This window comes from Amblyomma maculatum, chromosome 10 (genome assembly GCF_055883805.1).
Source record: "Amblyomma maculatum isolate TAMU_Amacu chromosome 10, ASM5588380v1, whole genome shotgun sequence".
In the NCBI taxonomy this organism is placed as follows: Eukaryota; Metazoa; Arthropoda; class Arachnida; order Ixodida; family Ixodidae; genus Amblyomma; species Amblyomma maculatum.
Window position 1 is genome coordinate 12,590,698 of NC_139353.1, and position 23,953 is coordinate 12,614,650.

The 23,953-nt window shown below is 47.1% G+C and overlaps 1 protein-coding gene across 1 annotated transcript; it reads right to left on the reverse strand.

Annotated features, from left to right (window-relative positions):
- Positions 1–1,754: 1,754 nt before the first annotated feature.
- Positions 1,755–23,417, reverse strand: LOC146175628 (cathepsin D-like). Its single transcript, XM_084580846.1, has 6 exons — positions 23,342–23,417; positions 21,808–21,968; positions 20,563–20,825; positions 8,986–9,166; positions 7,824–7,922; positions 1,755–2,023 (listed from the first exon to the last, which is right to left on the reverse strand). Exons 1-6 carry the CDS (start codon positions 23,415–23,417, stop codon positions 1,850–1,852), a joined length of 954 nt encoding a protein of 317 aa, XP_084436972.1. The 3' UTR covers positions 1,755–1,849.
- Between the last annotated feature and the right edge of the window lie 536 nt (positions 23,418–23,953).

Consider the following 23,953-nt stretch of genomic DNA (forward strand, 5'->3'; position numbering starts at 1 on the left):
CCAGCCCCGTAAGGCCAGAAACAGCCACCGCAGTGACCGTCCCAACCACACACACAAAAAACAGAAGCATACCCAGATGTCTAGGAGGCGTTAGTACAGCAGGCATCAGCGGCGTTTTAAATTGATTTACAGGATAGAAAAGGCGCAGTATCTGTCACAATTCTCCGCTGACACAAGTACCACGCCGCAAAGCAAAGGAAGGAATAAGATGGGAGTGAAAGAAGACAGGAAGATAGAGGGGCCGTTGTGGAGGGCTGCGATCCACTGCGCTGTAATGGCTTTCGCCTTATCGCACTTTAGTGGTCCAAAGTGCACTCTAGAATTTTTATTTTCCTTGGCGTAGAGCCTTCAGCAGAGCCGTCACACGCTATGGAAAGTTAACCGAAGGCGCTGTATAAAACATTATAATATATGTAATGTCGTCTTTCGCATTATGTATTGGAAAGATGGAGCAATGGGTGTGTCTGAGTGGCCAATTGGAACAACTGACAGGTCATTGCCTAACGGCAGGTCAAGTTTGTCCCCGAAAATTTTATGTCACGAATAGTCGTTACCGTGCGGTCTTACGTTATCGCATTAGGTAAAATACGACCAGAGATAAAGGGAAATCTCTGTTTTACTGGAAGTATATGGAAGTGCTTGCGTTGTCGGAAGATAGCGCGTTTGACTTGAATACAAAGTGTGGCAAAGGGATTGAATGCCATCAGCCATTCCGCCTTAAAAATAGTAGCACGAATTGCAAGCTCCTGCCGCCAGGATATGTGCATGACCACTTGACGTCAGCCGTCCACTTGACGTCAGACAACCAGCCGGCCAATCAGTAGCCGGTCATACCACCTTCGGACTACCACCAGCCAGATATACCACCGACCTCAACATAATCTTTTGTAGAGAAATGAAAGGTTCATTTAGCGCTGAAATGATGGCGTATATATTGCTCCATAATATGGACTTATCAGCCAGGCCTGTAGTGAAGAAATATATTAGGAACACGAACCAAACTACCTGCATACATAGTAATGACACTCTTGATGATTATAAATTTTATTCAGGATTGAAAATCTCATTAATATTGTTACGGTGCGCAATATCGAGATGACGACGACAAGCTGGTGTGGTGTTGTGAAGACGACGACGCTCAGGCTAAGCTGGGTTCGCTCTGGTGGTGTGTGCGTCTGACAGTTAACTAGCGTTTACCGCTGTGCACTTTTCCCTTAACAGTTGGTGAAGGTTCTGGGTTTGCCGGCAGTTTGAGCAAGCCAAACACCGTCGCATTACTCATCGCTTCGACCACTTGCCAAACACAGCTGCTACGTCCTCGTGCGAAGATAGTCCAACATTGCAGCAGCCATCTCATCCCTCCAACTTGACCAGGATTGTTCGCCGAGAGATAGAAGCTATGGCGCCCGTTACGTTCGCTCCTCAGCCAGCAGATGCTACTATAGCCTTCATCAAATCTGTCGCTCGCCAGGAGTTCGCAAATGTGGGCCTCAACGCGAACGTAAGCTTCAGCTCAGGCCAGCCTTTCGCACAGCCTTCGCTCCAACCTAACGTTCCAGTCGTAGCTGCTGCAGCTCTTACCACGCCCTTTCCGACGCGATGCCGCTACCGGTACCCTGCACCTCCACCAAATTTTACGAAGCGACAAGCCGATGAAAACAGGAGAACAGAGGACAGGGAAAAGTGTTCGATGACCGTGAGATGACGTTTAATGAATATGTTAACAGGCCTAGAGCGAGTGCTCTTCCCGCGCCACTACACGCTTCTTTTTCCTTGCTCGTCCGTAACAATATAAAGATTCCGCTGTGTTCTTTAATACTGATGAAACAGAACCATATTGCTTTAAATATCAGCGAGAATAGGCAAAGCCAACTCGGCCTTGCCCTGCTCCAAGTTGTAGCGGTGCCTCCAGAACAGTGTACACGCTTCTCAAGAAAGGGTAGCCCAGATTCCAGGTACCCATAACCGAGGTATGCGCCTTAACGAACCCGCTGTTGCACTGTATGCCTGTAGGTGTCTCAACCTGCAATGAAAAGTAAACAAAAAAACGAAATTATTTTACGCTCGAGCATTTAATATTGCGATATAAAAAAGAACTACTACCTTCTGAATGAATAGAGCTTCGGAAGATTGGTTTATCTATTTATAGGTCTGCACCTTTCAATCGCAAGCGTGCAAGGCTTATAAATAAGACGGTGATAGGCACTCTAAGCGATATAAGTGACGCACTTCCGGTGCCACTTATCACAAGTGTGTTTTATACACAGGACTAGTTCCCGTGCAGATTAAGTGTGTTGACTATGCAGATTTACGCTGCACTGTATGCACTGGTACACAGTTACACGAAAGAATCTTACACAGTGCTAACAAAGGTGCAAGAAAATTCACGCAATAGTTAGAAGTCCTTTTTGGGATAGGACTGTCATAAACGTCTTCACCAATTAAGAGCTCAATTGCAAGCGCTGTCATAGACGACAAGAATCGGCATAATTGAGGCCGGAATGGAATTCTAAAGGCTCTGTTTAAAAAACATTACTGCTTTTATACTAAGACAAAGGCCGCCGTAAAAAGCATGCATATTTCTTAACTTTGGCCACGTTGATCACATGTGCTTAACAAGGAGAACAAGAACGGTGCTCTCGAGGCTCGGCTATGTCCGTGTTTGCGCGTAAACACGAAGAGGGTTTAATGTGATTGCACATATATTAAAAATATATGTCACCACATATATTAAAAGTGAAGTGTCGCTTTCAGCCATAAACGAGAGGGAACTCCGGCGACTTCAGCAAGGCAGCTTCTTGGGCTAGTTGATGAAGTTTGCTCATTTTGTCAAAGACTGAAGCACTTCAGACTTCGCCAAAATGAGCAAACTAGCGGCAACCTTGAAACGCTGGGCAACCAGGCAGTGAAACACGGGCCACATTCGAAAAACCAGCCGACATATTTTACCGAGTCTTACGAATTTTTCAGTGTGTAAGAGGCTTAGCATATCATAATTGGAATGCGAAGGAGCCAGAAGATCCAATGCCCCCACCCCCCTCCCTCGACTGAATTGAGAATCTCGAGTTAAATTGACCAAGTCACGAGGTCATGTGAAGAGACAAAGCTTTAACACCAACCAATGCGCGGACACGTGCGCCCTCAGCAACTATTATGTGAGCACGAACGGAAGCACACAAGACGCTGTCGCGTGCATGCGTCAGCATGTGCTGCGTTCAGCTATCGGTTGTCTGATAGTCCGTGCTGGCTATAAAAGACGCTGGTACAAACGCATCCACCAGAATGTAACAAGCTTGCGGCCTGCCAAGTAGCAGGAATAAATGCACTTTGTTGTTTCGTGTAAACGTCGTCCTGTTCTTCGACGCAAAGTCATTACCCATCTACCAATGCCATGCCGTTTCATTTGGTTTTTCGTTTACAACGCAGACATTGGCAATGGGACATCATGTCTTTGGAGAACGGGGCCTTTCATGCAAGCTCCTTAAAAAAGAAAGCGACATTATAAAGCTTCGCATTTAACAGTAGAGCGCAGTAGAATTAATGTCTCCCATCTGTGTGCTCCTCGGAGAGCCATTGTTGGCATAACTTCCCTTTGTTACTTGTTTATTCCGTAATATATTATTTTGCTCCTTTATCATCCCACACATACTCATTAGCATACAGTCGTAGGTACCTGATTATGTGAAAATCCACCCGACACGGATATAAAGTAAGTACGGATTAGCCAAGTTATACGAAAGTGCCTGCATGACCTATGAAAATCGTGTCTAATTCGGGATCCCGGCATCCTGGAAGTTTGGATTCCGATCTCGCTCTCTCCTCTGAATACCGAAGAGCGAGTTGGTAGCGCCTTCTCTTTCGGTCATGCTATCTGGTTTCGCGGATTCCCTGAAATGACGAGTGGTCAGTACGCAGCCAATGAACTGCTAGCTATCACCGGCCAGGACCGTGTCCAGGACTGTTTCGCTTACAAAGGGGAGCGGGGTTAAATGATGTGCTAGGACTAGGTGCTTTTTTTTTTTTGCCATTGCTTGCCGCTGCCTAAAAGTGGAATGTTTCCTTTCCTGCCTGCCTACAGTAACTATTTTGACCATATTTAGCTGCTCATCCTTGCCAACCGTAACTATTGGGATCATATTTAGCTGCTCATCCATACCAGCAGTAACTATTGGGACCATATTTAGCTGCTCAGCCCTGCCAACAGTAGCTACTGGGACATATTTTCCATCTCATCCCTGCCAACAGTAACTATTAGGACCATATTTAGCTGCTCATCTCTGCTAATAGTAATTATTGGAACCATGTATAGCTGCTCAAACCATGTATAGCTGCTCATTCCTGCAAACAGTAACTACTGGGAGCATATTTAGCTGCTCCTCCCAGACAACAGTAACTACTGGGACGATGCATATTTTCCATCTCATCCCTGCCAATAGTAACTATTGGGAGCATATTTAGCTGCTCATCCCTCTCAACAGTAACTACTGGGACCATATTTAGCTGTTCATACCTTCTAATAGTAACTATTGGGGCCATGTATAACTGCTCTTTCCTGCCAATAATAACTATTGGGACCATATTTAGCAGCTCATCCCTGCCAACAGTAACTATTGGGAGCATATTTAGCTGCTCCTCCCTCTCAACAGTAACTACTGGGACCATATTTAGCTGTTCATACCTTCTAATAGTAACTATTGGGGCCATGTATAACTGCTCTTTCCTGCCAATAATAATTATTGGGACCATATTTAGCAGCTCATCCCTGCCAACAGTAACTATTGGGAGCATATTTAGCTGCTCATCCCTCTCAACAGTAACTACTGGGACCATATTTAGCTGTTCATACCTTCTAATAGTAACTATTGGGGCCATGTATAACTGCTCTTTCCTGCCAATAATAACTATTGGGACCATATTTAGCTGCTCATCCCTGCCAACAGTAACTATTGGGAGCATAATTAGCTGCTCATCCCTCTCAACAGTAACTACTGGGACCATATTTAGCAGTTCATACCTTCTAATAGTAACTATTGGGGCCATGCATAACTGCTCATTCCTGCCAATAATAACTATTGGCACCATATTTAGCTGCTCATCCCTGCCAACAGTAACTATTGGGAGCATATTTAGCTGCTCATCCCTCTTAACAGTAACTACTGGGACCATATTTAGCTGTTCATACCTTCTAATAGTAACTATTGGGGCCATGTATAACTGCTCATTCCTGCCAATAATAACTATTGGGACCATATTTAGCTGCTCATCCCTGCCAACAGTAACTATTGGGACCATATTTAGCTGCTCAATTATGGCGCAGGTGCTGCATTTATAACATTGTGGTCTATGTGTGCCTGCGTAAGGCACGTACGGATGCAGGTATTTCCGATTCAGAGAGGAGAAGAGTATAGTATGTAAGGCGTTCTGAAGTCTGTGAGTAATTTAGAGCCCACGGTGTCTGCTTCATTGTCATTTAGTGACATTTATTTAGCATTCTTGGAAGCCACTGCCATTGATGAGGGCAGGATAATAAAAACCTTAATTCGAGAGGCTTGCAGCACTAGTAATGTAACACGAACCGGGTCTGGGGCTCATAAGCAAACCCTTCGGCTCTAATCATTTGGCAGAGTGTAGTACATGCAGCACCATGTTGAACAAAGTAATATTGCTGGTGGTTTTTCCATGAACCATAACTATGTATTATGAGAAAAATTTAGCCGTCTCCACAATAAAATGCCAAAATGAATTAGCGGTGAGGGGGAGGGCAGAAGAGTTCAGGATCTCGCTACAGAATAGGTATTCAGCTCTAACTGAGGATGGCGACATTACCCTAGAGGCAAGGAACAATAATTTCAGAGATATCATTACTGAGTGCGCGGTAGAAGTAGGCGGTAGGATAGTTAGAGAGGATACCGGTAAGCTGTCTAAGGAGACGAAAGATTTGATTAAGAAACGGCAGAGTATGAAAGCTTCCAATCCAACAGACCAGATCGAATTGGCCGAGATATCAAAGCTAATCAATAAGCGCAAGGTGGCCGATATAAGGAAGTATAACATGGAGAAAATTGAGCATGCTGTAAAGAACGGGGGAAGCCTTAAAGCGGTAAAGAAGAAATTGGGCATAGGCAAAAACCAGATGTATGCGATAAGGGACAAGGCGGGCAACGTCATCACTAATATGGACAAGATAGTCAAAGTAGCCGAGGAGTTCTATACAGATCTCTACAGTAGCCAAAGTAGTCAGGACCGTAATGAGATTGGCGTCAGGGAAAAACAGTGAGACGTTCCACCAGTGACGAAGGACGAGGTCAAGAAAGCACTAGAAACTATGAAAAGGGGGAAATCAGCTGGAGAGGATCAGATACCTACAGATTTGCTGAAGGACGGGGGGGATATCGTGCTAGAAAAACTGGCCACCCTGTATACGCAGTGCCTGGTGTCATCGACGGTACCGGAAGCATGGAAGAATGCAAACATTATCCTCATTCACAAGAAAGGGGACTCTAAGGACCTTAAAAATTACAGACCAATCAGCTTACTGTCTGTTACGTATAAGGTATTTACTAAGGTAATCGCTAATAGAATCAGGACAACCTTAGACTGCAATCAAGCAAAAGATCAAGCAGGGTTTCGGAAACGGTACTCTACTATCGATCATATCCATACCATCAATCAGGTGATAGAAAAATGTGCGGAATATAACCAGCCCTTATACATAGCATTCATTGATTACGAAAAAGCATTTGACTCAGTTGAAACCTCGGCGGTGATGCAGGCATTGCGAAATCAGGGGGTAGACGAGCCGTACGTGAAAGTGCTGGAAGATATATATAGTGGCTGCACAGCAACCATTGTTCTGCATAAAGAAAGTAACAAAATTCCCATAAAGAGAGGTGTTAGGCAAGGAGACACAATCTCCCCAGTACTATTCACAGCTTGTTTAGAGGAAGTATTCAGAGACTTGGAATGGGAGCAGTTAGGGATAAGGCTAGATGGAGAATACCTCAGTAATCTGCGATTTGCTGATGACATTGCCTTGCTAAGCAACTCGGGAGATGAACTGCAAATAATGATTGATGACCTAGACAGGAAAAGTAGAAAGGTAGGCTTGAAAATCAATATGCAGAAGACTAAGGTAATGTTCAACAGCCTCGGGAAGGAACAGGAGTTTACATTAGGTAGCGAAATACTGGAAGTAGTAGGCGAATATATCTACTTAGGACAGGTAGTAACCGCAGATCCGGACCATGAAAAGGAAATAACAAGAAGAATAAGATTGGGATGGAGCGCATTTGGCAAGCACTCGCAGATTATGACTAGCAGCTTACCGGTATCGCTCAAGAGGAAAGTATACAACAGTTGCATCTTGCCTGTACTCACCTATGGGGCTGAAACGTGGAGGCTAACCAAGAGAGTTCTACTTAAGTTGAGGACAACCCAGAGGGCTATGGAACGAAAAATGGTAGGGGTAACATTAAGAGATAGAAAGCGTGCAGAGTGGGTCAGAGAAATAACTCAAGTTAACGACATTCTAGTGGAAATTAAGAAGAAGAAATGGACATGGGCAGGACATGTAGTGCGAAGAGAGGATAACCGATGGTCGCTGAGGGTAACAAACTGGATTCCAAGGGAAGGAAAGCGTAGCAGGGGGCGGCAGAAAGTTAGGTGGGCGGATGAGATTAAGAAGTTCGCAGGGGTCAAGTGGATGCAGCTAGCACAGAACCGGGTTAAGTGGAGAGATATGGGAGAGGCCTTCGCCCTGCAGTGGGTATAATCAGGCTGATGATGATGATGATGATGATGACAATAAAATGCTGTTCACTTACCTCCAGCACGTAATCGCTCGATGTGAGCACAAACTCTTGTCCGGAAATAGTGAAGGTGATATTCGGAAGTCGCTCTTTGCTGCTGCAGTCCACCACATACTAGAATTGTGAAAGAAGGCGGAGAAATTACAATACTTTTTATCAGCTCCAGTTTGCAGATGTAGGATGCTAAGTTGGGCACCTTTCCTTGGATTGAATGCATCAAAAATATAATGGCGTACGTCAACCAATCTAGGCGCAAGCCGTTAATATCTATGCGAGGAAATGTAGGTCTGATTTTTTTATTCTTCTGTTCTCTCCTTCCTTTTTAGGGCAGATTCCAGAGACCACTTAAGATACAAAAGCATGAATGAATCCCCCACAGTGTGCCACTCTTATTGCTCAGCAATCCCTCTAGTACAGGCAACCATTTAGAAAGAGGCATTGTGAGCATTTTGATAGCGGTTTTGTATTAATGGCGTTACATACTCCGCGCGCAAGTGGCTCCCATACAACGCATTGGTACGTTGGAATTGCGAAAACACGTATGACTCCGCGCAAACCCGTTAAGAGCCCTGTATCTATAGAGGAGTATAGAAAATTTGGTGGCGCTTGAAAACGGACAATGTCATCCTCGGCAGCGACCATTTGGACCTTCTTTTCAAAACAGAAGAATGTATGATGAGGCTAAGTGTTACTGTGTGATATAATCCGAGATAAAATAGTACGACAATATTGCTTAATTACGTACAAATCAATGTAAACAGCGCAGACTACAAGGGACAAGAAAAGAAGGGCACACGATGGACACTAACTCGCAAACTCGCAATTAGAGGTTTATTCAATAGAACCTTCATTTATAAAGGAATAATGAAAGGAAAGAACACAAAAAAACATGAAAACCATAACACTAAAAACACTTCACAGATATGCTCATTACACAGTGAAGGACTGCCGATTAATGCAATCTCCCTATCGCATATTGTGAGCATATTGTGACGAGCATATTGTGACGAAGAAGACATGAGGGTTTCTGCTGACAGACGACGACACTGAAGTGTGTGCAGTTAAGTGAGCTGTGTTGTGCTGTGTCTTGCTGTGGTAGATAAGGCAGACTGGGTGAACTGGCCTTATTAAGGCCCTCCGCAACATCTTGGTGGAGGCTGCAATTCGATCCCAGTACCCAACGCTGGACCTCCGCAGCGGTCGTCCCATTGGAACCATCAACATTATCTACTGCTGCCGACCCAGCAGCTACCGCTTCCTCTTCAACGGCCCCACAAGCCGTCGTCATGGTCCAGTCCCGCGACCCTGGCTCATTCAGGGGCATTGATGACAGCGTGGACGTAGACAACTGGCTCGACCTGTATGAGCGCGCCAGCGCGAATACTCGATGGCATGCCACTTTGATGGTAGCTAACCTTATCTTCTTTCTCCCTGGTACGGCGCTGAAGTGCTAGGTCACGCACGAACGCGAATGGGAATTACCTTCATGAGAAATATGTAAGCAAAAGCTGCATGATCTGTTCGGTAAGCTCATTGGGAATCTGCCCGACGCCAAGGAAGACCTGGCGTCGCGCGCACAAACAGCAACGGAACCATACGTTGCCTACATACAAGATGTCCTAGCTTTGTGCCGCAAGGTTTACAAGAATATGACTGAAGAAGACAAAATCGACCATATCCTCAAAAGTATTGCCGACGACGCCTTCAATCTTCTATTGTGTAATCACTGTACAACCGTCGATGCCGTGGTATAGACCTGTCAGTCTTTCGAAAAAGCTAAACTTCGTCGAATATCGTCTCGTTTTGACCGGCTGCCAAACACTGCTTCTAGTTCCACCTGCGCTCTTCAGCGACTTAAAGGCAGCCATCTGCCACAGATCATTTCACACGCATCCAACGCCAAGAATTAGAGACACTGGCACCTGTGGTCCCGACTGCTCCTCCAGTATCTTCTAACTACGCTGTTACAGTTTACTTGATAAAAGAAGTCGTCCGCCAAAAGGTGCTAACATGGGGATCTCCACCGCCCACAACATGACCGAACACCGAAATGTTCCCGAACCTCCTGTTATTGCCTCTACCACTCCCCGGAATGATTTCTACCCTCGATACGGCTTTAGAAATGCAGCTGAATTACGCACTTTTGACAACCATACTTTCAAAACTGGCAAAAGAACGTCAAGTAATCCAAAGTGAGGTCGATAAGATGCCAGCCAACGACATCATCGAGCCTTCTAGTAGCCCGTGGGCATCCTCTGTGGTGCTCGTCAAAAATAAAGACTACACATTGCGTTTCTGCGTTGGTTACCACCGCCTCAACAACATAAACAAGAAAGATGTCTATCCTAGCTCTCCCTCGAATAGACGATGCCCTCGATTGTTTACACTTAGCCAAGTATTTTCATCGATTGATCTATGTTCGGGCTACTGGCAGATTACCGTCGACAAACGTGGCCGGGAGAAAACAGCGTTAATCACACCTGATGGTCTCTACTAGTTCAAGGTGATGCCATTCGGCCTTTGTAATGCTCCTGCGACCTTCGAACGGAACGGATGATGGACTCGTTGCTTCGGGGTTTCAAGTGCACAACTTGTCTGTGTTATTTAGACGATGTTATCGTTTTTTCGTCCACTTTGCACATCCACTTGGATAGTCCTTCAATTCTCGCAATTTTCTGCCACGTTGGCCTTCAGCTCAACGCCAAGAAATGCCGCTTCGCTCACCGCGAAATTCAGATTCTTGGCCACCTGGTTAATACTGACGACATTCAGCCCGACCCAGACAAAGTCCGCGCAGTCAGTTCATTTCCAGCTCCTAGTTCAGCTCTTGGCGTCCGAAGTTTCATTGGTGTAGGCTCTTATTTCCACCAGTTTGTGGCAAATTTTGCAGTCATCGCAGAACCTCTTACCAACCTGTTGGAAAAGGACGTGCCTTTCTGCTGGAGCCCGGAGCAGGCGGACGCTTTCTCGGCCTTTATTGCCGCATTCACTACATCACCCGTCTTAGCCCATTTCTGCCCATCCACTCCGAAAGAACTTCACACTGACACCAGTAGCCATGGCATTGGAGCAATCCTTGCTCAGTGACAGAGTGGTCACTCCGAGTTATCGCTTATGCAAATCGTCTCCTATCCGATCCAGAATAAAATTACTCAATTACTGACCGTACATGCCTTGCTCTCGTGTGGGCTGTTGTAGAATTTCGTCCTTACCTATTTGGCCGACATTTTTCCTCCTATATTCAGTGGAACCGGCGACCATGACGTGGAAGACTGGCTGGCCTCATATGGGCGGGTCAGTATTCACAACCACTGGGACGGCAACCAAAAATTCAATAACGTCATTTTCTACCTAACGGACGTTGCAAACCTACGGTTCCGCAACCACGAGGCCGATATCACATCGTGGTCTACTTTCAAGACTGGTTTTGCCGATATCTTCGGCCGGCCTGCAGTGCGCAAGCTTCGCGCTGAGCAACGCCTGCGCGGCCATGCACAGCTTTCTGGCGAGAATTTTACTAGCTATATTGAAGGTGTTGTAGACCTGTGCAAGCGCGTGGACGCTTCAATGTCAGAGAGCACCAAGGTTGATCACATTATGCAAGGAATTGATGATGACGCGTGCCAGATGTTTCTGGCTAAAAATCCAGCCACTGTCGTCGACGTTATCAACGCATGCGATAATTTTGATGAATTACGCAAACGCCGTAACAACAATCGCTCTTCGCTATCACACCCGGCGCCGCTTGCAGCTTTAACACCTGACGCAGACCAGTCGACCTTGCTGCCACAAATAAAGCAGTTCGAGAAGAAGTTGCCCGTCAACTATCCCTCGTTCGCCAACGTCCTGACGCTCCCACTCCTTTAGTGCCAAAGTTGCAGCAAGTCATCCGCGAACAAGTTGCGGAAGCGCTCCCCACGCTTCCTGAAGCTCCTTCTGTTGCTCCTTTGACATAAGTCGGAGCACCAGTTCAATATAGTCAACCTGCTGTTCCAGCCCCTTTGACCTACGCGGCTGTGGCTGCGCGGCCACCGACTGAGCCGTCACCACCCATGCAGCCTGTCCTACGCCCTGCTCCGCTTCCTCAAACGGCCCCGCTTCATCCTCCCACTCCGCACTATTACAACCCTTGGCTTACTTCGGACAATCGTCCTATTTGCTACTACTGTGGTTTCGCTGGACATGTGGCCCGTCCATGTCGTCGTCGCATGGCCGAGCCTGCGTCTTCTGATTACTCCCCACCGCTGCTTCGTTCTGCAAACTCTCCGCCTTCGTATGCCACATACCAGGGTTCCTGTACAACCCATCGTTCTCCTTCTCCGCGTCGCCGGTCACTGTCACCAATGCGCCAGCGACCACCACCTGCTGACGAGGGAAACTGAGCTCCGCGGTTCCTGAGGCAAGAACTACGTGCTCTGCGAAAAGCTCAAGGCCTCATTTTTCGCCCACGAACGTTATAATGATCTCTATCGATGTTCTGTCCGTATATGCGCTGGTCGATACGGGTGCTGCAGTGTCGGTGATTCATGAGCAACTCTGCATGCCGACGATTACGCAAAGTTACGACGTCATTTAACGGTTTGTCGCTCCGCACTGCCAGTGAAGAGAGGATTGCCCCTTTAGCAGCATGTACAGCGCGGGTCGTCATTGAAGGTATTTTGTACAGTGTCGAGTTCGTAGTTTTGTCATCTTGTTCCCACGACGTGATTCTCGGCTGGGACTTCTTGTCTGAAAGTAACGCCGTGATCGATTGCGCCCGAGCTGAAGTAGAATTTTCTGCACTGTGCGACGCACTGCCCGACGACAACCGTTCAGTGTGTCCTCAAAAGCTCACCATCGCTGAAGATGTCGACGTAGCACCAGAGGCTTGTGCCCTTGTGCCTCTTTCGTGTCCTGCCGTGTAAGCCGTTAGTGTTTTATTTACGCCGTCTGCATCCTTCATCCACCGCAAGCACCTGCCGCTGCCATCGGCTGTTCTCGATTTTCACGGTGGCTTCACGAAGCTACTCATCTACAATCCGTCTCCGCGTCCGATTACTCTGTTACGTGGGGAATCTCCCGGTTCTATTCAACCAGCCCACCTTCTCTCTGACCTGGACGCCTCCGAGACCTACCGTAGTGACTATATCGATGCTCTGCAGCCCGATCCGACGCCTGATTTGTTACCAGACGACTTCTTTCAAACCGCCATCCATGACGCTCTTCCTTCCACCTACCGGACGCAGCTTGTAGCCCTTTTACAGACATTTCGCTTCGCCTTCGACGCCGCCCACACACCTCTCGGTCACACTTCCACAGTCGCGCATCACATTCAGGCCGGCTCTAACTAGCCTTTTCGACAGCGCCCCTATCGTGTGTCAGCGGCAGAGCATCAATGAGCAAGTTGAGGACATGCTACAACGTGGTGTAATTCGTCCATCTCAAAGCCCCTGGTCTTCACCAGTGGTGCTAGTGAAAAAGAAAGTTGGTTCGTTTCGCTTTTGTATCGATTACCGGCGCCTCAGCAAAATTATACCCACAAGGACAATTACCTCCTTCCGCGTATAGACGACGCTCTTGATTGCCTCCAAGGTGCCGAGTATTTTTCGTCCCTTGATTTACGTTCCGGTTACTGGCAGGTGCCAATGGCCGCCTGTGACAGAGAGAAGACCGCATTTGTGACGCCGAATGGCCTCTATGAATTTAATGTGATGCCCTTCGGTCTGTGCAATGCGCCAGCCACATTCGAGAGGATGATGGATAACATCTTGCGGAAGTTCAAGTGGTACATCTGCCTCTGCTACTTGGACGACATTGTTGTCTTTTCCACCGACTGCGCTACGCACCTAGAGCGCTTGCGGCAAGTTTTGGTTTGTCTTACTGACGCCGGCCTGCAACTGAATCTCAAGAAGTGTCACTTCGGTGCCAGGGAGTTGACAGTTTTGGGGCACATCGTCTCTAAGGAAGGTGTTCGCCCTGATCCGGCCAAGCTGCGCGCAGTGGCGGAGTTTCTTAAGCCGGTTTCGCTCAAGCAACTTCGAAGCTTCATAGGTCTATGCTCCTATTTTCGGCGCTTCGTGCAGAATTTTGCTTCGATAATTGCACCCCTGACGAAACTACTCGGAGGAAACAGTGACTTAACTGCGTGGTCGGTCGAGTGCGACGAAGCGTTTAACGCATTGCGCCGTCTTTTGACTTCGCTACCAATCCTTCGCCGCTACGACTCGACAGCACCCACCGAGGTTCATACTGATGCGAGTGGCGTTGGCCTCGGAGCTGTATTGGTACAACGGAAAAACGGTTTTTACGAATACGTCGTCGCGTACGTGAGTCGTGCCCTCTCTAAAGCTGAATGCAACTACTCAGTTACGGAAAAGGAGTGTTTGGCAATTGTGTGGGTATTAACGAAATTCCGACCCTACGTTTGACGTTTGACGTCGTCACGGACCCCCACTCGTTATGTTGGCTGTCCTCTCTTAAAGACCCGTCCGGCCGCCTCGCACGATGGGCTCTCCGCCTTCAGGAATTTGACATCCGCTTTATATATCGCTCTGGCCGTAACACATGGACGCCGACGCTCTGTCTCGTTCTCCCCTCTCCAACGAACCTGCTTGCTCCACGGCGGCTCATCCCGTCCTCTCCTCTCTAACCATCGCGGACATGCCTGCGGAGCAGCGCAAAGACCCGTGGCTCGCATCTCTTATTGACATCGTGTCCACTTCTCCTAACGCTGCTGCGCCTTCTCGTACTTTACGCCGTCAAGCACCACACTTTACCCTACGAGACGGTCTTCTCTACCGCTGCAATTATATGACTGATGGTCGACGATGGCTTATGGTCATTCCCCGCCATTTACGACATGAAATTTGCGCCTCTTTCCATGCTGACCCTCAGTGTGCCCATCCTGGTGTAGTCAAGACGTTTCAAAGAATTTCTCAACGCTACTATTGGCGCGGCATGTACGGTTATATTCGCAAACACGTCCGCTCCTGCATCGCATGTCAGCGCCGGAAGTCGTCCACACCTGGTGCTTCTGGCCCCTTACAACCACTTCCATGCCCGGCCCGCCCTTTTGACCGCATTGGCGTTGACCTTTAAGGGCCACTTCCCTCCACGGTTTCTGGGAACCGGTGGATTATCGTCGGCATCGACCACCTCACCCAGTATGCCGAGACCGCCGCTTTACCCGCCGCTACTGCCCGTGAAGATGCCCTGTTCTTGCTACATCATTTTGTTCTTCGCAACGGCGCACCGCGAGAGCTGCTGAGTGACCGAGGACGCGTCTTCCTTTCCAACGTCGTTGAAGCTCTACTGGCCGAATATCGCATCATACATCGGACCACAACAGCCTACCACCCTCAAACTAACGGGCTGACTGAGCGCTTCAATCGTACTCTCGGAAATATGCTGGCGATGTACGTTGCCGCCGATCAGACTAACTGGGACGCTGTTCTTCCTTTCGTGACATACGCTTACAACACCGCCACACAGTCAACCACTGGATTTAGCCCTTTCTTCCTCCTTTATGGGCGTGAGGCGTCGTCCACGATGGACACTATTTTACCATATCGTCCCGACTCCTCCGAGTGTACTCTCCTTTCAGACGTTGCCAAACATGCTGAGGAATGTCGCCAGTTGGCCCAGAGTTTTACATCGGAATCTCAAGGCCGCCAAAAGCATCGCCACGACAAAGATCAGACGCCACACGTTTTTCCTGTAGGATCCCTTGTTTGGCTCTGGATTCCTGGCACCCCACGGGGATTATCAAAATTTCGAACCGAGTATCACGGCCCCTACCGCATTATCCGCCAAACCTCCCCTGTGAATTACATCGTGGAGCCACTCACTCCCTCTTCGGACATGCGTCATCGCGGCCGCGAAACATTGCACGTGAGCCGCCTCAAAACGTACTACGATCCGCTCCTCTCGCCCTCACCATAGGTCGCCAGGATGGCTCCTCCTCGCTCCGGGAGAAATTGTAGGGAACTACGCGAGGATATTACGAAGACGAGGATGAGCTAGGCAAGAATATCACGAAGACGAGGATAAGGACGACGAAGTGCCGCTGCTCTGCTCGAGCTCGCTTGTGGAGGCCTAGACTGGCTGTGTTCTTGTGTGGTTCGCCGTGCAACTTCGAGAGGGCTATTATCCCTGCTAAGGCACAGTAAAACCCCCCTTTCAAAATATATGATAATTGGTTCAGAGGAAGGGACAGGCACGGTACCTGTCACACTTGTTTCTATGGATACCTGAACCGCACCGTAAGGGAAAAGAGCAATGTGGGAGTGAAAGTAGAAGGAGAGAAAGAGGAGCCGTTGTGGGGGGCTACGGGTTAATTTCAACCACCTGGGGATCTTTAACGTGCGCTGACATCGCGCAGCACACGGACGCCTCTTTGTTCTGCCTCCATCGAAACGCAGCAGCCGGCGGTCGGGACCGAACCTGGGTACTCCGGCGCAGTAATCGGGCATCTCAACCACTGCACCATAAAGGTCGCCATCAAGTCTTGGTTTACTCAGGATCGTCCATCTCATATTTACTTTCTCGCCCATGCGCCTGCATGCGCAGCGTTGATCGGTAGCCTCAGCTCTGCCAGGCAGCTGTTATGCAGCTGCTGCTTCGGAAGCAAGCAAAATATGATTTTGTTCGTGACAGTACGCTCCTGATAAGGGATATCGCATTAAAATGGACTTTACAAAATGCAGGCCACAGCTTATACACGTCTTCGAAAAAAAAAAAATCAGTCTCCTAACCCTGCAGATCCTGACCACCAGCCGAATCTATAGGGTGTTGCACAATTAGAGGCGCGATGTAGAATGCTTCTCCCAGCTAAACTGCGGAATCCTCGCAGTTCAAATTTTGCGCAGAAATGGTATTTTGTTGCTAGTATTTTTTAATACCAAATTTGTTTGGGGTACTTGCCTGATTCGATCAAAAGAATTCAGATGTTCCCATCTTATGCGGCGGCGACAACGCCAGACGAGCCACTGCCCCAACAATGGTACTGGTGGCGCCACCTCATGCTGCTTACAACAACTCAAACCTTCTGCCAAAACATTCGCCCGCTCTTTTTCTGCTACAGAGTTGTTGTAAGCAGCATGAGGTGGCGCAACCAGTACCATCGCTGGGGCAGCGGCTCGTCTGGCGTCGTCACCGCCGCATAAGATGGAAACACCTGACTTCTTTTGATCGAATCAGGCAAGTTCCCCGAACAAATTTGGTATTAAAAAATACTAGCGACAAAATGCCCTTTCTGTGCAAAATTTGAACGGTGAGGATTCCACGGTTTAGCTGGGAGAAGCATTCTACATCGCACCTCTAATTGTGCAACGCGCTGTACAACCGAGCCCTTCTTCACTGCTCGTTTACAGCGATGATGATAATGGATATACTGCATAGATGAAAATACCCGCATAACAAGGCTTGTATGAAAAGGACAAAAGCAGCATAAACGACTATGGTACAAGTGAGATATTCTGAAGAAAACATTAGAACTATAACGGCTCGGACATTTGTGACGAGAACCGGCAGAACCTGCTTTGTAAAAAGAGGGCTTTTGTGATATGGGAGTAACCCAGTTTGCGGTTGGAGAAGGAATGCAATGGCAATGCAGATCAGGATGTCAAGGGTACGGGAAAGAAAATGCGCTCTAGTAATGGCTAGCTAAAATTGACACGGCTGATTAAAAAACGAGACTCCTTGCAAAGGTGAGAACGAGTCGTATAGAAGGAGAAAAGAAGACGGACTAAATGACAACCCTCCAAAACTTTGCGTAGGTCTAGAACTAGTGTTCCTAATGTTTCGTTCAAGCTTCGTTTCCCTCTGGCTTACTTATCAATAGCAGGTTCTGGAGTCCTATACACTGTGTCATATGAACAGCGAGGTCCTGCATTGATTTAAAACATGAAGCAAGCTCTCAAGTTTAGGAAATAAGTTTTACCGTTCCTTCCGCAGCTTCAGTTGTGCCGAGGATTCTATTGATGCGGTCGATCTTTGGGTAAGGTCCACTGATGTACGGGTCAGCAGGAGCAGTCCTCGCTGGGCACCCACGGAAGCAAATCTGATCCGTGTCTCCGATTCGGATACTGACGATTAGAGATCGAGCGATAAGAAGTGAGGACAAATAACTTTCCGAGTATTCAAATGGTTATGGATTACGATGCTAAAAAAAAACAACAACTAAACTAATTCTTGCCTCTGAATTCAGGCTAAAGATTTGCACCCACCGTAAGCATTATTGCACGGTCCATGAACAACGCTATCTAAATTCTTGGAAGTTAAACGTATTGCAATTTTTTTTCTCTACGTTTTTCTTCTGTGCGCTGACGCCCACAGTAACTGTATTTAAATCACCCAAAAATGTTTTGCTAACTTTATATTGCCGAATACGTACTATGTACCTTCCGACCTCTCCGGATAAAGGGCATTGCGTGAGGAGGATGCTCAGCGCCCGATGAAGCAGCAGATGGCTTCTTAAAATGAAGAGTAGCCCCATACCAAAATGAAGTAACGGAAGTTAAAAATCCTGATAACTCTTTTATTTGGAAGAAGCTTACCGATGCTTTAATGGGGCCCATAATGCGTCAAGCATTGCATTATGTTCACATACCATCTTCTGCCCCATGTAGACGGTTGAAAATTAGATCTCATTCGTGCACGATGTCTAACTACATTTTTAGTAGCAATCTGTGCTGAAAAGTTATTACAATCTTTTTTTACGAAAACACGGGTAAGCTCGCCAGTTCGTGTACGTAAGAAGTCGTCGAATGGTTATGCTGTACATTAAAAAATTTGCATCTACGGGCTGGGTATGCGATGACAACCCTTCCCTTTCAGGCGCTTATGCCTGCCACCTGCCTCAAGGTACCCCTCTTCATGCTGAACTCCTCGCGATTTGGGGAGCCTTGTCAGGAGTGCCTTGCACCGGAACTGGTTCAATACGTATTCTTACTGATTCCTATGAAGCTTACACGGAAATCGCTACTCCCGGTTCACAAGATGCAACAGCTACGGCCATACAGCGCCTCCTTAAACGCCACCAACTCGCGACCAGAACTGTCGCTATTCAGTGGACCCCAGGTCACTCGGACGAATCAGGGGGCAATGCGGCGGCACACGCCGCGGCTGCCTTGGCAGGTGGGATGTCCACATTTACTTCCCCACCCCCCTTGATTAATCGCTACTCGACCTTGCGCGGGCAACTCACCCCTTCTCTTGCCCTTATGCACTATACTCGGACCAGTCTTCGTAGCCTCAGTCAGCATCGCGTGCAGGTGGCCACACCAGACCCACCTCTTACCAGAAAAACCCACCTCACCCGAAGTCAAGAAGTCTTTTTGAATAAGCTCATTGCCCATGCGGCATACACGCCACGTATTATGGCCCGCTGGCGTCAGTATACAGAGAAAATGATTGCGTGCCCCCACTGTACTTGCGGCGGCATATCTCATCTACTCTGGGATTGCCCTGCGTTTTCTACTGGACGCTCCGAGATCACACCCTACCGCCTGAACTACCGTTCCCTCCTAGAAACTGATGCTAACACACAGGTAATATTTGCCAAGTATGGCTCGCTTAGTGCACCTGGTTAAAGCAATGTGATTCGAGTGACGACCTAAACAATGAAGATTCTGTCTACTACCCTTTATCCCCATCCATGGCCATGAGCCTTCCATTCAATAAAGGAAATTCAATCAATCAGTTCTGTTTCTATTCGATCCAAATGGTAACCGTTGAAATCCTATCGGTGCATTTGTTTAGAGTCATTTTATCAAAACTACATCACGCCGATTGTGGATGGCAGGTACGAACTCTGCATTATTATCCCGGATTTATAGACGCGCTCATTGAATTTGCATGCAAAATACGCGCCTGATGACTTCACACTTGACTGATGTAACGTAAGCATAGAAACCAAGTTTAGTAAAGCAATGTTCACCACTCAAACTTTGCGCTTCGTTTGCACACAAGGGTCTTTCTGCTGTTTGAACCGCGTAGCTTTACGATTGCGCTAAAGTACTGCATCGCTTTTACGAAGCTCTCTTTCAGAAGGAGCTTCGCACGCAAGCACGCCATAGGAAAATCGCATGATTCGTCTACAAATAGCTCGGTGTGCCTGTTTATGTCGATGAAGCTCCAATCCGAGGGCACGAGCAACGTGGCACTAGGGCAACGATAATCATAGTAGGAGGATACTTACTAAAGGCGAAAGAAGGGAAAGGGGCTAGCATATCAATATACGATACCAGTCGCTGCACATTTCCCGCTATGAAGGCCGTATATTATGTGCGTCATGGGCAAAATTACCCGGACATATATCCAGCTGCTTTTTGATGACGATTTATTGACTCTTACTGTGTCAAAAAGCATATCTGCATTTTGCAGTCTGCTGCTTCGGACTGGGCAAAAACAATGGACACTCTGTGAAGAAGCATGAGGAAAGCAACGCAGCGAGAATCTCGTGATGACTATAAATAGGTCAGGCCATCATTTGCTGTCACATCTACGACAACAGCGATCGCAATTACTACGGTTTCTCACAATGAGCGACTCTGCTCTGTATGATAACCTGACACTGTATTCGATGCTTAAGTTTTATGACAATGCTAGGATTTAAGAGTGTTTATCTTTCATTTCTACGTACCCGATGCCTTACATTTTTCCCCGCTTTCGAAATGCCCGATTTTGCAAATGTAGTGATAATTTTTACATATATATCGTGCGAGCTTAAACTGCTGTGATAGTATAGTCAAACTTGTAATTAGGATAAGCTTACCTTTGGAGGCTGATCTGCCAGTTCGGTCCGTTCACCTCCGTAAAGGTAAGTGACCCTCTGTAAAGGTCCTCGTTGACACCACCGAAGAGTACTTCGCCACCTCTGCGGCTGAAGTAGAATGCCAGAAGGGGCTGCGCGATTAGGCCTTGCTCGATGAGGTTGGCGAACAACGAATAGTAGTCGTGGTCCAAGCCGATGACGCCATCAAATGGCGCACCAAAATGGGGATCGTCTATGCCGCTGCCATCGTGAATCCCCTCGGCCTAAAGCAAAACACGAACCAATGACACCACGTTTTAGTAAAATTCTTGTTGAAAGAAGGTGAAATGATATTTTACTAGAGGTTCTCGACTAAGCAGAGCATATGTTTCGTCTCCTAGCAACCTATATAAGACAATTTTATTTTGCATGGAAGATGGTACCATCCGTCTTCATAAAGTGAATCAGCAACTGGTTTGCTTCTTTCTTCTGCAATGTGACGTTGCATGAGGTGCAGTGTGTTTTGCCCATTCAAGCCGGCTCTATTGAAACTCATGCAGTTCAGCACTCCTTCACTAAATGTCTAAAATATTTGGAGAGGAATTCGAATAAATCTATATTTCGTTCCCGCCCTGGGTAAGCCTAGGGCGGGTGCTATCAGAGACATTTAGGGACGTCGTAAATTATTGTTTAAATACCTACACATAATAGAATAAACCTTAGCGTTGTAGTAGTGAGTTACATTCCAGTCTTCAGCTAACGCGTGCGTACATTTGTCCAAACAAAAACAGGGCAAGTAAGTTTAAACACTGTTGGCCTCAACACGTCTACTTATTGAAGGACGACCGGCTTGTTTGAAGATTCGCAAATAGCTGTCAAATATTCTCCAATAGGAGATGGATTGGCACTAACTATGAAAATATACAAGTCAATGGAAATGAAGAAGCTTTCTAACTAGGAGGGCCTTTCTCGCGGTCAACGGTATTGTACGATTCTCCTGAAATATTTATTGCCTTAGAACTGCTTTCGAGCAAATTCAAGGCGGGGTTAATGCAAGGAAGTTCACCACGCCATATTCAGGTTGACCGTACTGTCAAGATGACCAGTCGAAGCCATTGGGGGAAGGGAATGCTCAGACTTGCATATGCTGCTTCTCCCTTCAGTTGCATCGTCTGGAGACCTCATCAAAGTCCATTCGGTACCTTACCTTGCAGAAGCCACCATGTACAATTAGTCAAATTAATTTTAAAAATTCGTATTTATTACCTTCATGATGTAGGAGTCCTTGACTGTTGGGCCATCCCCGAGTTGCAGATTGTCCTTTCCTATGGACCCGCCAATAAATATGCTCTTAAATTTCCCGGTTTTATCGAAAAGTGGTCCATTGTAGGTAGAAGACTTGTCGGAGTCAAACTTGGTGCGATTTTCTGCGGGTAGAGGTGGAGCCGACAAAGGTTATGCTTGGTATCCATTAACAAAAAAAAAAATCGCAACACAGATATGTTACCTACATATTTCTGGTCAATACAAGAAACCTTTTAAGAGGTTTAGAAATGCGCCGCGTATTGACAGGATGTTCTATATAAATGAAAATTTTCTGTCGACTTGACGCAACTAATTAACATATGGTTAAATTTTTCTTGTTTTGGTGAATAAAACAACAAGTAAAGTTTAAAACTTTATGAAACATTTTGTCACAATCTGTCATAATTAAGTGCAGTAATCCTCTTTACTAAATCGGTTGAAAATGCAATGTTAAAATTTTACATCATACGTTTTGTTCACACAATATACGCGCGTGCTTTGCAGAGCTCGTTTTTTTTTTTTTTCTATATCGGTAAATTAGCACGGTACGGCGAGCGAAGTTCTACAATCGTATTTTTAGATAGTGTTGGTGTGCTTCTATTGACAATTTTCGCGAAATTGACTCTATGCTTCAATGACGGCTTGGCATAGTCTGAGAAAAGAATGACACATTTCGGAGCTGCTTGTTGGAGAAGCGAGTGCTGGCGCATTCAGACGTGGCAATGATCATTTTGTGAAAGCAAGGGTTATTTTCATGCAATTGTCTCCTCACTGCAGCGGAGTCATGATTCCGTCAACGGTGCATCCGCCTGGCCGATTAGCGCAGCCTTCTGCTCTTGTGCGTTGCAACTACTTTCCAATGTTGGTCCAATGGCATCAGAACAAATAGAAACTCCTCAACAATGCTGCATGCCTTCTTGCATTTAGATGAATGCAAAGGCCTGCAGATGAAATTTCGTGGCCTTAAGATCCACACGAAGAGGAGAGAGCTTCAAGAGCAGAAACTAGATTGGCAAGCCACCAATGCGTAGACGGTCGGGCGTGCGCGGCATTTTCATAATAAAACAACTCGTCTTTTTTTTTTTTTTTTTTCTCGCAGGACAACTGCGACTGTGGATACACTAGCAAAGCTGTAAAAATTGCAGCTCGTCGCAACGTAAGTTGCAATACGGTGCCACGAATTTATTTATCCTTCCCCACATTTTATACCGTCATGTTAGGGCTTGTTTACACTGCGCATTTGTGCTTCATGGTGTGCCAAGAGCGGATCACAGCGATGGGAACGGAACGGTGAAAGGCGAGTGCATTTGAAAAGATATTAGTCAGCGGGCAAGTCAAAATATAAAGCAGTTTGGCAGGTGGAGTTAACCCACATAAAAGAGTTGGGTTTAAAGAGTGGACCGGACATAGTTGCGCCGATGTGGCATTAGGGTGAAGGCAAAATTTTTGTAGAAAACGTATCGCAGGAAGCGACACATGCGCCGGTAGGACCAACGGCCGTGCACCACCAGCAGCCGCTCGAGGAAGAGGAACTGGGCCACCGAGAAATCCGAGGGCAGCACTGCTTGCATGCCCTACTGGCCGCTGATGCCCACCCCAATGTGGGCTATCTTGATCATGCTGACGTCGTTGGCAACATCCCCAATTGCGAGTGTGACCGCACGCTGTCTGACAAGGTCTACAACGAGTGCAGTGGGGTAACGCGGCAGCAGATTACTGCCTTGCAGCGGCTTGCTACTTCCAGAAAGAGCAGTTCTATATCCTCTTCCAGGGCATGAACCAAACTGTGCCCGTTGACGATAAGAGCAAAGCCACTGAGGCTCCCGCCACCTGAGAGTTCCCAGGCAGGTCCTTCTTCATTGTCCCTGAAGCGGTTCGAGCTCGCCATGAATTGATTTATGGGCGCGTGAAAGGAAGAAATATGTCCGCGTCAAGTAATGGCACCGTAACGCCCCCAAGAGCGCGCTCTGCGCCCCATCGCACAGGCAAAATATAAAATAAAGGGTTCTGCGAAAACAAGCTGTCCGCCTTCGATAAAACTACGCTATTCAGCTGTCAAGCAAAGAAAACATGCATGTGATTCGCCCAGACTTCACAATAGCCGACG

What these genes read in the sequence shown, in the direction of transcription:
- LOC146175628 (XM_084580846.1), bottom strand. Translation starts at nt 23,417, where the DNA reads ATGCAAGCAGTGCTGCCCTCGGATTTCTCGGTGGCCCAGTTCCTCTTC. An exon ending in AGGACTCCTACATCATGAAG is followed by an intron (nt 20,826 to 21,807) that starts GTAATAAATACG and finishes GTTTTGCTTTAG; the next exon opens with GCCGAGGGGATTCACGATGG. An exon ending in TGGCAGATCAGCCTCCAAAG is followed by an intron (nt 9,167 to 20,562) that starts GTAAGCTTATCC and finishes GCGCTCATACAG; the next exon opens with GTCGAGCCAGTTGTCTACGT.